This window comes from Catharus ustulatus, chromosome 3, assembly GCF_009819885.2.
Source record: "Catharus ustulatus isolate bCatUst1 chromosome 3, bCatUst1.pri.v2, whole genome shotgun sequence".
Classification (NCBI taxonomy): Eukaryota; Metazoa; Chordata; class Aves; order Passeriformes; family Turdidae; genus Catharus; species Catharus ustulatus.
The window spans coordinates 10440504-10456858 of record NC_046223.1 but is presented as its reverse complement, the minus strand read 5'-3'; the positions used below and the strand labels follow the sequence as shown (position 1 = coordinate 10456858).

At 41.0% G+C, this 16355-nt stretch overlaps 1 protein-coding gene across 3 annotated transcripts in view; it reads left to right on the top strand.

The window, feature by feature from the left end:
- MEIS1 (Meis homeobox 1) overlaps positions 1–16355 on the top strand; it is a 108546-nt gene that overhangs the window by 27749 nt on the left and 64442 nt on the right. For all 3 annotated transcript variants that reach the window (XM_033055331.1, XM_033055329.1, XM_033055332.2), the window contains exon 7: positions 137–248. In XM_033055331.1, the coding sequence (XP_032911222.1) occupies positions 137–248 (112 nt within the window). The remainder of the gene's footprint in view (positions 1–136; positions 249–16355) is intronic.

Below are 16355 nucleotides of genomic sequence, written 5' to 3'. Positions count from 1 at the left end.
TTCAGGACATGTATTTGCCAACCTTTCCCCACGGGTTTGAGCATGGGCACCGCTCTCCTGGGAATGCATTTTCTGGTGGTCTGGGCATTTCTTCATTGCATCAGATTTTCACCTTTTAATTTTTTCATCCCCATAGCCCTCCTGGAACAGGGACCATGATGACACGGCATCAACGCGCTCTGGGGGAACCCCCGGACCCTCCAGTGGGGGACATACATCACACAGCGGGGACAACAGCAGTGAGCAAGGTAGGAACAGAGCCCTCACACTTTCCTAGCTAGCAAGTGGTCACCAGCGTGCTCAGGGACTGGTTATTCTTTTTCTGGTGTGGAAATATGCTCGGTTACTAGAGGCTTTGTGCTGAGAAAGGTCTGTCTTCCTTTTTGTGACAGTTTTCCCCCCACTTCCTCCTAGTAGAGGGATTGGCATCTTTATCTTTTTGACCCTGCCAGTAGACACATGTTAGAGCAACATAGATACCAAATTTGCAGTGTGCTTTATAAAAATAAGAAATGGAAGTTTTGGGGTTTTTTTTCCTTCATTCAAATGGGTTAAAAGATGAAATCTTCAATACTAAATGTAATTAAGATTGCAGAAATGCATGCTGTTATTTCAAAGATGCCAATGAAACTTGATTGCGTATAAAGAAGAGATGGTAGCTGGCCTGTTTTACAAAATCCTGAGCTGTGCTTTTACTTAATTTTTTTTATACTCAATTCCAATTTACTTGAATGCAAGAACGTTCTGTTTGAGTGCCAGGCCAGAGTAGCTGATTTAGCAGGGCAAGTGTGAAATGAACTTGGTGCAATGGAAGTGGGACATTCTACAAATAATCAGAAACTCCATGTGTCTCAGAAACTCTGACGTCTAAAAGGCTGAATCTCTGAATTTCTTTTTTTGTGAGATGCTGAAAGCATATTTTTTCTGAAGAGACCAACTGCAGTGGATTTAGTGTTAATTTAATGCAATTAAAATTTAAAAAGGATCCTTAATCTGAATATAAAAGAGAGTGCTTTATTGAAGTTGACTCTGAACTCACAATAGGTATATACTTTTAAATCTGGTTTTATGATCATGTTTCGTTCAAGTGCTGTTAGACAACAAAGGAATTATGTTTCCAAAAAAAGGTTGAACAGTACTGATTAGCATTGCAAAGTCTGCATTTAACAAGATTACTTTTTAAACTAAACCAGTATATTTTAATTTTTTATATGCATGGATTTAACGTACATGGTGAATAACATCTCTTTATAGAATTTTAAGTATTTGAGATTCGTTATTGTTTAAAGAAAAGTTGCTGACTTCATCGCAAGTGTAGCCTAGTAAAAACGGGCCTGGAATAGTAAACTGTTGCAGAGCTGAGGCAGAAACTGGTAACCTTCTGACCTCTGACTTTTACTGGAAAATGATATGCAACATAAATTCAGGGGGCCTTTTTTCTTTCAAGTATGTATACATATATATTCTAGTGGTGCTGTTCAAAATACTATAGTTGAAGTGGTGTCAGCTTGTTCATTAGAGCTGCTTGCTTTTAGAGCAAACTTTAAATCCATGGGATTTTTTAAAGACTGAAAAAGCTGCTTCAAAAATAAGCTTTGAACTAAAATGTGGTGTTTTGAGAGGGTTTTTGTATTCGTTTAGGGCTGTTCTTTTATTAGACGGATGTGCGTGTGTTTATGTGGATATGTGCATGGACAAAACATCTGTGGGGAGGCCACAGATGCCAGAATGCTCCTAGAACCACCTTGGAAATTGAGCTTAGTTCCTGGTGTACTTTTAAAGATTTTCAGACTTCATTTTCTCCTAAATGTGGCCTTTTAGTTGTCTGGTCATATCTGTTGTCTTATTGCTATCCTGATGAGTTCCTAGCAAGGTGCATGCTGCAACCTCAGTCAGGAAGGGTTTCCTAAAGTGAGTTTCAAGCCTGAGTCCTATGAAGTATCCACAGAAGGAGTTGTCAGTGATGCTTTAGTCAGTTCTGAAACTGTTACCCAAACCCCAGTGGTTTATTGGCTAGTATTGCCACCAGTGCTTGATAGAGTGTTTTGAGAAGAAGGCTTGTTGCATTAAAACTTTGTAGAAGAGTATCAAAAGTGGGAATTTAATAACTGGAGCTCTCAGGTCAAGTTTGGGAAAGGAATTTTGGAAAAGTGATCCTGTCCTGGGGGTCTCTGTTACCAAGACTTACCTTCAGGCCACTTGCCACCTTTGGAAATGGCATTGTTTTTGAGGAACAGGAATGTGGTAATGGTAGTGGTGGTCTTGCTAAGCCTTGCTTTATGTCTTGTTTATATGAAATGCTCTGAAGGTTGAAATTATGGGGGAAGCTCATTTGTTTATGCACACCCATGCCTACATGTACACCTTCTGTAAAAAAAAACCCAAAATGTGATTTTAGCATTTCCCTATGGGGAAGAAGTTGAAACAAAACTATGCTTAAGGACCAAAACGGAAGAGAACAAAAATATAGCAAATATCCTGCCTCTCCACAACTGCATTTAGTTTCTAGATGCTGTGATTTGGTGGCTTTTCTTCTGTGGCCTGATGTTAGGAGTGCAACACTGTGGTTAAACTCCTGTGTTCGCCAATGCTGGGTGCTTTTCTTGACAGCAGAAGAAGCCAGCATTGCACTGCCATAGCAGCCAGGTGCTGCGGAGGGGTGGCAGCAAAAGGCTGGGGACCCACATGCTCCTGCTTGCAAGCACAGGAGTTAACTTGAGATGCATGCATTGCGTGACATATATTCAGTATATTATGGCCCTCCCTATTTTTAGGAGTTTGTGAAAGTTCCTTTTGGTTCCTTCCATCTGTCAAGATCAAGTTTGCTATTAAAAAAAAAAAAAAGGAAATCTGATCACCAGAAATAAAACTGTCTGGTTTCAGGCTGTTCTTACAACCTAGTTCCCTTGTAGGGGTAGGTAAAAGCACCTTCTGACCAAGTCTGCATCCTGGCTGAAAGTATCACAATGATGTAAATGTAAGCTTTGCATTTTCAGAGAGGCACACAGACTGGGATACTTAAGCCTTTAGCAAGACTTTTCTCCTTAGTACTTAACTCAGAGTATGTTAAGGTCTATTTTTGGACTTTTTGGAGATTTTTCTCTTTTACCTTATTCATCACTACAAAGCCTGCAAAGAGTATTCTTAACTTATTTATGTCCCAGTGTACAATGCCCATCAAATGATTGCCTTTGAAATCAGGAGAGACAGTCTTTCCTGTAAACATTTTTAAATCTTTTTAAATGTGTAATTTTATTTACTTAGTAAATAGTAATAACTCCCAGCTGCTTCCATCTATTTCAGAAATCCATTTTTAACTGCTAGGGACCTGTTCTGAGGTCTCATGCCACTGAACAGCAGGATATGTTATTGCATAGTACGTTGACACAACCCCTTCTAAAGGCCTTGTATTGTGTCATCATAGGGGATAGTTATAGTACAGGAATGCAGAATAATATTATGAAAAGGTTTTCCTGTTACTCTGAACTTAACAGGAAAGGCCTTTGGAGGTCTGTGTCCAAATGGTGCAAAGAAATCTGAATTTACATAGTGGAGAAATAATTCACTAAATTCTATTTAAAAGAAGAGAAGTAAATTCTTAACAGGCAGGTGATCCTGAGCTCATGACAGCACTATTTTATCTTACTGTATCTTGTAACTTCAAAAGATTCCTGTTTGGGATATTGAGAGATCTATGTTGTTTGTTTTTCAAATAGCAAGACCAGTAAGATGCTGAACAAAGCCTTGGTACAGTCACTTTTAATCCAGAGTGGAGTTTTTTATTTTTCCTACACAGCTTAAAATAAAAAGCAAAATAATCCATCAGTGCCACCTTATTTGTGCGTATTGTTTCTCTCTTTTTTTTCCCCCAAGCCTCAGTTTGCGTTCAAAGCATTTTTTTAACCTCCAAGTAATTGTTGCTCCTTCAAGCCAGGAGTAGAAAGCAACGATATTTCTTTATAAAAATGCATCAATGGCTGCAATGGTTTATTTTTTTTTCAAAAAAAATAGGAGTTTGAGCAACCTATAGGCAAAAAGGCAATCGGGTTTATTATCGCTGGGGAATCTCCAGGCAGTTGTTTGGAGGCTGCAAAGGCAGGCAGCAGAGCTGGGAAGAGGGGGAGAGAAGGGCCACATTATGTTCCAGATGACTGAGCAAGGATTTATATACCAGCTCGCCTTTTTTTTTCCCTTTTTTTTTTTTTTTTAACATGGGAGAAGAAAAGTAATAAGAGCGGGGAGGCATTTGAAGCGGTCAGATGGCCGATGACTAATGGGATAGGTGGGCAGGAGCCCTCGGATTGGGTGTCTTAATGAGCACATTTCGCACCGAGTTTGGGCTGCGGTTCCCCTTCACCTTTGCCCTTTATTGACCGAACTGACACTTCATTTTTCACATACTTCCAATTATGGCTGAGCTTAAGTGTCGCCCTGCCTCCTTTCTTTCTTGCCTATGGATGGCTTGAGAGTGGCTAAGGCCACAGAAGATATTTTAATTTGAAAAACTACCATAGCAAGGCAGGTTTAGGGTGTAACCTGAAACTGCTGTCACTTGGCAGTTTCTCTGATGAAAACAAAAGTTTTAATGTTTCTCGCTTAGCGCTTCACCACCAGTCCCCGCCTCCTCTGTGGTGATGTGGGGAATTGCTTTGGGGGCGATTGACTTGGTGAGGGGTGGGTGAATCTTTTCTGGTAGCACAGGTGTCATGGCCGGGTGTTACCAAAGTAAAAAGGTAAACCCAAAGGAAAAGCAGTGCTTGAATGATGGCTTCTCTTGGCTTTGCTTTCCTTCCCTGTGCAGTGTCTTCTCCAATGACTTCTTGTGATGTAATACCTTACAATGTCCTTTGCTGGAGGTTCTCCTTATGGAAAAGCAAAGCATAATTGTGCTTGTACTTCTCAAGCCTTAGACCAGTGTGGATTTGTTGTTTTGGTAATATTTAATGCATGAATGCAGATTTGAGCATGGCCTGGCTGCAAAACTTTGAGAAGTGGCTGAAAATTATGCTGCGAGAGGCTGGTAGGATGAAGAGACAGAAAAATCTGCAGTCACCCCTTTGCTGTAGAAGGAGAGCCATGATATATCTCCCACTGCTCCATGATATATCTCCCACTGCTCAAGCCTGTGTGCATTTCCACGTTGGCTTTTGCATGCAGAATCCTTCCAGGGCGGAAATGTCTGTTTGCTTTCGCAGGGCTTAGGGGGTTTCGGAGCATGTGGTTTTCCTACCAAATGTGGATTCTGTCGGAAATAGTTGGAATAAGTTGTGCTTACATGGGGTGGGTGGGTTTAAGAACAAAATAGCTGCTGTTAGGCCTTCCCTTCCCGGCAGCACCACTGGATTTTGCAGCGCAGTTTTTACTGCCGGCTCTGTCATGTGAAATTTAGGTGAGTAATGAGTGGGCATGCCACCTGTGTGCCAGTGGTGATTGCTTTACGTTTAAATGCCTGGAGACTATGTTGACAATTATTTACATCCAAACAGAGGCCCCCTAAACCACAGAAGTATTTATCTAAAAAAAAAAAAAAAATGAAGTATTACCGACTTTATTATGTAGCCCTCTGGCATAGTAATGGCATGGCATATTTTTAGTATAATATGGTAATAAAAGAATATGTAAAAGGCAGACAAAGGTTCTGTCTTTTCACTAAGGTGACCCCTGTTACCAAGTAACTGCTTTACTTATGAGCTTATTAAAAACTAAAAAAAAATTGAGCTTTTCATACTTCACAGGCATTGATGTGAAAATGAGCTGTCCTACGAGTAGTTTTCTTGATCATTTTTAGAACAATTGATTAGCCAAAGAGCCGCTGTCATTAGTTGACATTGACTGATAGCAATTTGTCACAAGCTCCGAAGGTCAGCCAGGCAGTGGAAGCTTCGGCTTGTCTTTGATTGACCTTTTCTGATGCCATTATCATGCGATCGGTTAGACTGGATGTGACCCTCGATTAGAAAAGACAGGGCATTAGTCAACAGGGGCTGCTCCCTGTTTTTTTTCTGGTGCTTTATGTATTGTGAATCCCGAATTAAGCGTAATAGGCTTGTTTGGAAACGGAGCAGTATCAGTTTTCTTGCTGAGGCTCTGCCATCCCCTTTTCTTTTCCTGCTTTTCCATCAAGCAGGCAGTGCTCGGTTTGCTTTAAATCAGTGGGAGCACCTGTGCCCCCTTCCTTTGATGTGAGGTATGAGATTTAAACCAGGCCCATATTTATCTGAAACTCTTCATGTAGGTGTGTATTCATCAGCAGCACCAGAATTAATTATTTTTATCTCCCCAGAATCATGTTTTATTTTTTAACAGTGATTGAGTGGTTGAGGATTATGCTCATAACACGATGTCAATTTATCATTCTGCTCTAAAGCCGGGGGGCGTGAAACTGGCTTTTCCCTCCTTCTACTTTAGGTTTTCAGTTTTTTGTTTGGTTTTGGTCTTGTTTTTTTTTTTTGATTCATCAGCTTGATTCAGCTGTAATCTTAGATTTTGGCAGTGTTAAGTCTGTGTGCCTCAGCTAAGCAGGGTTGTGCTTCCAGAATGGTGCATGGGAGCAGATTCTTTCTTAGAAGTGGGTGTCTGTCATGATTTGAGCATTAATCTATTCCCAGTGTCAGGATTTATTTCAATCATTTGCATTAGCTTAAATTTCTGTTATTAACAGGCGTTTTTCTTTTTACTCTGGTAAAGCTTACTTAAATACTCATAAATGTTGCTTGTTTTCCCTAAATTGTGGGTAACATCATCATAAATGAGCTCTTTTCCTTGTAAAAAACCTTCCTTCTTTCCATTTGCCTTTCAGGGAAAACCTGAATTTCTCTAAGCACCAACTTGTTTTTCAGGTCAGCCCCCAGAGATAATAAGCAGTGCAAAACCATTTCAGCACGGTTTAATGCAACTTTCAGTCTTTGCTCAGGAAAAGCTTCCAGCTGGGAGGGGAGCAGATAGATGACTGTGTCAGGAGGCAGATCTTTCAGGCTGAGGCTACTGCCATCATGGGCGGAGCAGAAGAAGGGAAAAAGACTTTGGAAACTGTTTACCTTTGAAGTGACTATGGAAATACAAATACTCCTGACTTCTTGGCCTATCTGTAATCGAACAACAAAATCCATGAGCTGGAGTCCTTTTTCTTTTTTCTATTTTCTTGGCAAGTTTTTCTGAATGCATAAATGTCTACCCATTAAACATCTGCGTGGCTCTGCACAAGCCCATGTATACATAGATGTGTATATAAGAACGTGGCCTTGACCCTGAACTGAGAACATCCATTGGCTTTTGCAGCCCCCAAAGTGTGTCTGCACAGAACTAGATGTCTCACTCAGGGCAGGATCTTGACTATGCCAAACAGGGAACAGTGGTGGAAAATAATGACATTGCTAAATCGCATCTTGGGCTGTTAGCCAAAAACTCTGATGTAGGACTGAAGGGCATCTTGCTTTCCTCCTTGGATGGGGCAGAGGGAGGTTTGGTTTTGTAGGAAGTTGTAGAAATAGTTTTGAAATTTTTAGTGTCCAAGATGCCCCTTTTGAAAGTACTGGAGTTGGGTATTTGGGTATTTTCAAGATGGCTGATACTTTTTTTGTTTTGTTTTGTTTTTTAATTCAGATATGGTGGGTTTTTTTCCTACACATCCTGGATGTTTTCACTTAGATTGTGGTGGCTCGCTGGAGCTAATGAGCTTCCCATATGGCCCATATTAAAGGCCACCTTAGTATTTCCATCTTAAAGGTTTTATCCCGTTTGCTTCTCCAGGTCTTGGTGGCTTCAGCTGAGTCTTTTGCAATCTGATGTAGGCAGAGTGAGACTTCAAGGTGTGTGTCATTGACCTCTTTAACTTGGAGATTAAAATGCAAAAGCTGTGATCTTGAGATGTTTGTTTTGAGAGGCATTTTATCGCAAGGAGTATACAGTCATAAACGTGCTGTATTTCTGGATTAGTGATGCAACAGGGTGTGCCATCAGGCTACTTGGCACAAACCATTTTCCTATCTCTCACATGAAAGGCTGGGAGGGGAAAGATGACTGAGGTTGCAGGAGAAGTCTTTACAATTAGTTGTGTTTGGAGAAAGTGGGTGCTTGTCCCATAATGCAAGAACTAAGTGTGGTGTTCATGGCACAAGAGCTGTTCCAGAGTGTTACTAGGTTTAAAACAAACAAAAATGTTTTATGTGTTGGGTTTATTGCTACAGAACAGCATTCTGAGGAGGTCAGCAGGGGACAAAAAGAGATTAGACCAATTCATGGAAAAACAGGTTCTTCTGTAGCTATTAAAAACCCTGGTCCAGATGCAACCGCTGGCTCAGGAAGCTGCCACAGTGCTGATTGTCAGAGCAGTGGCACAGCTGCTTCTGTGTGCCCCCATTTTCCGTAGTGTTTTCCTAAACACCCGTTACTGTTTGTGTGACACACCACCACAAGACCCACTTACTTGAACAGGTGTCTTCTAGTTTTTATATTAAAATAATTTTTTGTAATTCAATTCAGGAAATAAGATGCTGGATATTTTTGTTTATCCCTTTTTTTTTTAAAGGCTCTTGCTAATGCTGGCATGCTTTTGTTGGGAAGAAAGTAGAGATAGCTTGTATTTTCTTGCCCTTATTACCCTGATGGTGGGAATGGTTTGATGCTATTCATTCAAATTTGACAGGTGATTGCTTCTGTAAATGAATGCACTCAAATCATAATTGTTGCAACAGAATTGTTTGATTACCTGCCGGTAGCCTCTTTCTCTCTGATAGCTTTTGGATCACCTGTTTGCTGAGAGCATTTGACAGTCCTCATGTTTATTACCCAATTGAATGTCAGTAGCAATTGCAGCTAAAGATAAACGAAAATGCAAGTACTTGTTGACCTTGACTTTTTTCCACAAGATATTGGACTTGATGGCTCTATTGCTGTTGAACTGATAAGAGTTATAAACAGTAGTTGAAGGAAAATGTTTTATTCCCAGAGGAAAGTACCACACTGCTGTGGGAAATGGCATCTGACTAGCACTCTTTGCCAAATTTGCTTGGTTCACCTTCATTTAGACTGTGGGAAAATAAAATCCAAATTTCCCCTTTTATGACTTTAATATCTCTGCAAACATGGATTCTTGTGCTCTTTGTAAAGTTTTGTTGGCAGGCTGTGCCAATAACAGACAGCGAGCACGAGACCTCACTGTGTTTTATGATGTGCTATAATGAGGATTCTCAATTCTTCCTCATTTTTGGGCTGATTTGATAATTACAGGGAGGGAGCAGAGCTTTCTTCTCCTATTCCATGGGAAGCTTAATATGTCTATAACTGGCAAAGACTGGGAAATGTGTGGCTGTGGGTGGATATTGTGGGAGTGGGGCTTTGTCGGTGGGAGGACAGCCTGGGGATGAAGGCCAAGTTGTTGCACGGATGGAGAGATGATACTTTCATCGGTCACATTTTCACCCACTTCTTTAGGCAAGGTCCCATGTGGGGTCCTTTGCAGGTTTTTGGTAGGAGAGGGCTGATTTGAGGGTGCTCCTCCCAGCTGTGTTTGGGAAATGGGAGGGAGGGAGGGATGAACTCCTTCCCCAACAAATTTTCCTGCTATAACCCCCCCATATATATCTTTGTATATATTTATTTCTAATGACACTCTAATATGAAACCTGAAAGGAAGACTTCAATGGAAACACGAGCAGGCAATAGGCTTTGATAGCTTTCAGGATGAAAGTCACTGTATAAACATTATACGTAAAAAGCACAAAAGACAGTGGAATTATGTTCTTTTAAATAGAAGTCCTTCTTGTCTCAGCAACTGCTCTGATAAACTCTGTACAGTATTGTAGGAGCTTGTTAAAGCTCCAAAATGCAGGATTAAGCAGTGCTGTAACTGTTAGCAGAGTCAGACAAGTAATCTTATTGCATTGTAATTTTTTTTAGGTAAGATTAAGCTGGCATTACATTATATGTTTGTGGGCAAGGGGCCATTCTTCAAGGGATTAATTAATAGGATCAGCTCTCTAAGATGCTGACATAATTTTTTCTAGGCACATTGATGCACACAGGCTTTTATTATGACTACTTTTTTTTCTTCCAATTTTAAATTCATGAATGAGGTGGGGACTTTGGGCAATCAGAGCAGCCTCTGCAGCTTGCAGCAGTGGTGATGTCAGAGCCACCTGTCACCCTATAATTCATCAGAGGCCACAGCTCACTGGCCTGATGACCCACTAGTTGGTGACATGAGAAATACCAGAGGGAGATGCCTGATGTCCCTTCTGACTAAGCTGGGGTAGGATCGTAGGGCTGTGACTAAGCAAATGCCTGACAATGCTCTGGTAGGTATTTGAATAAGGGTTGTGTTAGTAGTCTTCCACCTTTCTGCTTTGGCTCTTTAGCCGTGATACCTCCTCCATGTAGCCTTTGTTTTGACATGCTTGAACTTCTGCTCAGGCCTGGAAGGTGGGAGAGGACATGGGAGAGCATGGCTAGACCTGTGATGAGCAGTGTGACATCAGGATAGGCACTGCCACCCTGTGTCCCTCTGTGGCTTGGGAACTTCCTCATCACCAGGCAGTACCTCTGGCATCTAATAGCCAATATATAAATATTTATATACAAAAAACTTGTTTATCTATTATTAATATTATGAGTATTTGTTTATATGTTTTATTTTATTCTTTTTCTCTTGAGTATTTAAAATCTCCTATAGATTTTGCAGTCAGGTTTTTGCAGTTGCTCATTGCTGAAGTGTAACGCAAAAGTGTGAGAAAGAAGAAACCGCATATAAATAAAAGCACAGTGGGGGCAGCCTTTTCAGCAATTTTTCCCTTAGTCCTTAATTTTCCTGGGGCTCATTCTGTGCCATGAGTGACAGATGGCCCTTGCATCCCCAACACTGTGCCCTGTCTCCAGGTTGTGAGTATATCTTTTGCAGAAGGACAGGAGAAGACCTACTAGAAGACACCACATATGCCCTTGGAAAAGACCTAATGGTGGCACACATACCCTGACTTATTCTGAAATCTTCCCCAGTGCTCTGAATAGCAGTGTCACATGGGTGCATGCTAAATATATTCTGGAGTCTGTAGTGTTCTGATGGACCTCGAAGAAGGCATATCTTAGCTTTCTCTGGTCAGCAAGTGAAGGTCGTGGAAGCAAGGCTTAAAGGATGGAGAATCTTTTGTTGGTCTCATTGCTGTGCCAAGAGAATCTCCTCCCTTTCTCCCTCCCTGGCACAGCACTGAGGGAGAAACCCCATGGTGGAGTTCCTGATGGGGCCCTGCACTATAGTACATGCAGAGAATGCCTTCCTAAAGCAGGGGAAAGAGGGAATGAGGTCAGCAGTAACTGAACAGCTTGAAGTTAAGTATCATTTAAAATGGGGTTCAAGTTTCAGGGCACTGTAATGTCAGAGTGTAGCAACTTCTTGCTAAAGAGATAAAATGCAGGCAAATTACAGCAAGGGGGAAAAGAGACAACAAAGTGGAGTTGAAATGTTGTGTTTGTTCTGTACTTCTCCCTTTCCCACTTCGTAAAGCATCTATTTATCTCTCCTGTCTCCTCATCCTGCCTGTGGCAGTGAGAATGCCCCAGGAGAGATTTTTGTGTAGATCCTGCTTTCTATTTTTTTTTGTATCTGTCTGCATTTCTGCACTAACCCTGTGCAAATTCTGCATGAGTCCAACTGTGTAAAAGCAAGAAGAGTGGTGATGTTAATTCAGTATAACTATTGCACAGACTTGGTATGGTTTTGTATTGTAGTTCTGTAATGGGCTGTAGGAAAGCACAGGGATGGTCTATTGATCAGCAACTGAGCCACAAAATCCTGGAGTGTCAGTGTATAAATATTTATTGTTTGTGTGTGTGTTTGTACATATACGTACTTGGATGTGACTATTTCCTGCTTCTACGCTTTTTTATTCTGTCAACCTGGCAAGAAAGGTGGTAAACAGCCACCCTTGTGAAGCACAGGGCATTTTTGGAACCTTTCAAATTTCCTTTATGATGAAGATTGTGCTAAATTCCTTGGTGTTACAGCTACAAGAAACAAATTAGGAAGCAGTGCTAACATTAGTGTCTCACCACATATTTAATCCAGCTAAAAAGCCCTTGAGCTGGCCATAATATACCAGGTTGAAGAGCAGAGAGGGCTGGCATAGTCACCTCATCAAGAAATGTAAAATGATGGCTTGGTTTAATTTAATCCAAAGGATGTTGGTGACTTGGTTGAATTTATCCCAAAGAAGTAACCAGCTAACTGTCTGCAGGAGGAACATGTTAGTCATGACGGGTATATGAGCTCTTCACCACCATTAATTACATTGCATCACTGAAAAGCAAAATATGCATATTATGCAATTTTACAACATGGCTTTCCATATGTAATGTATTAATATAAATTAGAATTGCTTTGTGCAAATGAATTGAAATGCTGTGTGTTACCAATATACAAATTTTATTTACAGTTGCAGTTGGTGTATGTGAAATGACAGTATTAAACTCAAAAGTGCCTCTCAAGTTGATAAATGCCAACTTGATACTAAACACATTAATACTCAGTTAAAATTAGCAATCAGTTTACTTGGATATTGGAGGTTAGCCAGGGATGGATCTGAAGTTGTATTAGGTATATCGTACTGGTCTGAATACATCATATGCTGTTGCAAAAGCATTGTGCTAATTTTAGCTTACAAAGAGGATGAAGATAAACTGCCTGCTGCTAGTTTGCCATATGCTATCCTGGTGATAATATTCAAGTCAAAAATATTCTGCAGAGAGTCTTATTGTTTCAGTAAAAGAAAAGTGGAACAGAGTTAAGCAAATTTCTTCTCTGTAAATGTATACCAAATAATGAAATAAAACAAATCTCAAATGCTGGTAATGAGATCTGTGGAATTTGTTTTGGGTTTATTTGCTTTCATGGGAGTCAACAATTTATTTTAGTATATATTTGATCCAACTGCATCCATTTCTCACATGTAAGTCTTAAAATCAATCTAAATAAAAATCGAACTTTGTTCTGGTAGGCAAAAATATAGTCTGAGTTGCTCCTAACTAGTTAAGCTTCCCATCCTTAAAGTTTGGTACAGGAATAAAGGCGCTGCCAAGCTGATTTTTCATAAGCTTCTCCCTTTTCTTTGTTTATTTAAAAATACAAAACATATTCTGATTTCCATGTGAGGAGGATTTTGCTTCTGTATATTCAGTGAGGAGCATTTGCCTTCTCCATCTGCATCCATGGCTGGGAGAGGGGTGTGTGAGGAGGGGTGCCCGGACCCCTCGGGTTGCAAGGGCTGGGGGGAAGCTTTGCATTAACAAGTGGTGAAAAGCTTGACCTTCGAGTGACCTGGGTCAAGCAAACCCCCTCCCTAAGTGTCCCATTTGGACATGGATACCTGTGGGGTGACGGAAGAGATAAAGGAAGGGGGAGGAAGATAAAGTAATCCTATTGACCTGGGAACTTTTCAGATATTGCAAGCGAGGGAACATCAGGAATAATAAAAGAGCAACAATATTTGCCTGCCCCCTGTATCTGTGTAATGTCATTTCCAAAGGGCTGGAGTAGATAATATCAAATGTGCTTTCAAGTATCAGTTCAATCTCTTGAAGTGATGGGGAAGACTGGATGCTCTGATCTGGTGGGTGCTGGAGAGTGTAATACAGTCCTCATCACTGCAGAGAGAATGGTATAAATGGACAAAGATCTGCTGATTACATCTTTTGCAAAAGTGTTAAGTAAAAGATCTGGCTATAAGAGATGTCGAGTCTACTATTGTCTGGTCTTCTGACTTGTTTTTATAGGGGTTTTCAGCGAACAAATACCAATTACCAAAATAAAAGCAAGCAGTGTGGCCAGTCCCTATCATGGTAGGACACATGCTCTTGAGTCAGCATGGGCAGGAAGCTTGTTAGGTCTGTCCCCCACCATTGCCATTGCATCTTTATCTCTCTGCTGCATTGTTTGCCACTGAGTGCTTGAAATTCCAGTTTCCAAGTAAAAACTTCCTGTTTCTTGCATTTGCATTCAGTTTGGTAAGACATAAATTTAGTTATCTATCAAGGAGGGCTTTTTTTTCCCTCTCTCAAGTAAGGCAAAATAGGAAGAAGAAATTAATTATGATTTGGTGATAAGAGGCAGAATTTTGCATTTTCCCAGATTCTCTGTGGCAGGAAGCACAAGGTTATATTCTTGTGATAAGGTGATGGATGGGAGCTAAATTCAGCCTGTCCATCCTGGGTAATTTTAGAAAGAGCCGAAGTCCAGATCTTGCTTAGAAACAGAGATGGGCATATTCAGTCTTCATTAGCCATAGTTTCCTTGCTAGAGCATTGCTGCTTGTAAGTTTTTACTGTTCTGTGCAGTATTCAAAGGTAGTAGTGCACATATTTTTGTAGTCATCTCAATACTGAATTTCCCTTCGGAGAGTTTCATTCACTCCATTGACTGTGAAGGGACTCAGGGAGGATTAATCACCTCGTTCAGACACTTAGCTTGGCAGTCTGACTTAAATGCTTAGAGTGAGGAGGGATGAAACTGCTAGAATTTGGCATTCCTTTAGGAAGGAAGTGTTTGCACTTTTGTGGAGAAGGAGAAGAAGGTGTTTTGTACTGCTGGAGATTAGAGGAGTGGACTCGGGTATGGTATGTGTAGGTGAGGCTGTGTCCTCTGCAGCTCCTGAGCACAGTGCTCTGAGCAGCTCATGACATTGGTTGTGTTTGCAGACCTGCATGGGTAACTGAAGTGTTCAAAAACCTTGACATTCATAGAAAATATGTATACATACATAATTTTTTAAAAAAAATATTATTTGGGGGTTGGGGGTTAATGTCTGTATTCCCATACCTAGCTGTCAAGAAGCCAGGATTCCAGCTTTTCCTGATTTCAAGAGGTTGTTTGCTTTATTAGTGCATACGTGGTTTTGGTTGAAGATTCTCATATGACTCTGGGAGCTGAGGACTTAAATATAAAACATGATGAATGGGGCTTCTGAAACTGTGTAGCAGCACTTTGCTCAGCCTCCAAATAAACATCATTGAATTCTTGCATGAGATGAGAGGCTCTGTGAGGGAAACCTAGAAGCAAAACCTGTTGCTGAACTGAGGGGTTAGGAATGGCCACATTTAGCTTTGCTGGGCTGTTTGGGCAAAGGGTCCTTTGGCAGCTGGCACTGCATTTTTCAGAACTTCTCTCTGTTTTTAAATATAAAATCAGAGTTTAACCTACTAACTAACAAGATATACACTGGTCCATTTGAGTGTGCTTATATGCATTCAAAATGACTCATTTTTCCATTTCATATTTGTAGTCATATTTGTAGCTATCCTGACTAGCACATGAGGTAGAGAGCTAAGGGGTTAATAATTTTTATGCAGAATATTGAACTCCTGTTTCTTTTTTGAAACTCACTTTGGATGCTGTCCTGAAAAATATCTCCAAACTCTATACTGTGTCTCTGCTGTGCCCCAGAAGCGTGGAATTCGGTGAAATTCAGGGCTTGCTTCCTTGGCAGGCTGTGAGTACAAAGCCTAAGGATAGTGCTGGAGGTTTGCAGGCACGAAGGGAGGGCAGGTTGCTGGCAGCAGCAGTGTGGGCTGTCATTCAGCACCTTGTCAGCGTGCCTTATCTGAGATCTTGGGGGATGCCTCTCTGGGGTAAGCCCAGGGAAGGGAGCTGAGTGAGGTGTTTCCAGGATTGTCCCAGCAGAGGTTTTCTTATGAGTCGTTCTGCTTGCTCTGCAGGAGTCCTAACCAGCACAAATACTTGCAGTATCTTGGAAAGTTGGGCTATCCTGCGTGTTTGTTGACTGCTCCGAGGCTTTGACCTCCTTCTTTACAGCTCATGTAATCTTTGGATGTTCACCTGCCATTTTGAGCCTCTCCTTTCATGCTTCTTAGTGAGGTTCATGTGCAGCTTTAATATGCATGAAGTCTCCTGGGCTGGTAAGGGATGAGCATAAAAGATAGCTTCCCCATGATCTTACAGGCATGTAACTGCCCTCTCCAGGTCAATATTCCCTTGTTCAGGTCACTGCTGAGATCATATTCATTGCAAATATGGTGTGTATGTCAAAGTATTTTCCACAGAAACTGTTAAGTATAGATGAGAATGCATTTTAGCTGAACTTTGAATTTCAACCCATGATTATAGATGAAAATCTGTCTCCTCATCTGCCTCAGCCACAAATTGCAGGTGCAGCTGGTCAGGCATTTAAAATTACGAAATTCAGAGTTGCTTTGGATAGAAAGCAGCATCATGATTAGCGATGGTTCGGAGGCTGGCATTGTTGGCAACTGCTCAGATGATTTGCAGGTATTTGTGAAAACCTTTTCCAGTCTCAAGAGAATCACCTGTTTTGGCATCAGTGAGTATTGTTCCAGAATGGCGATGGGAAAGA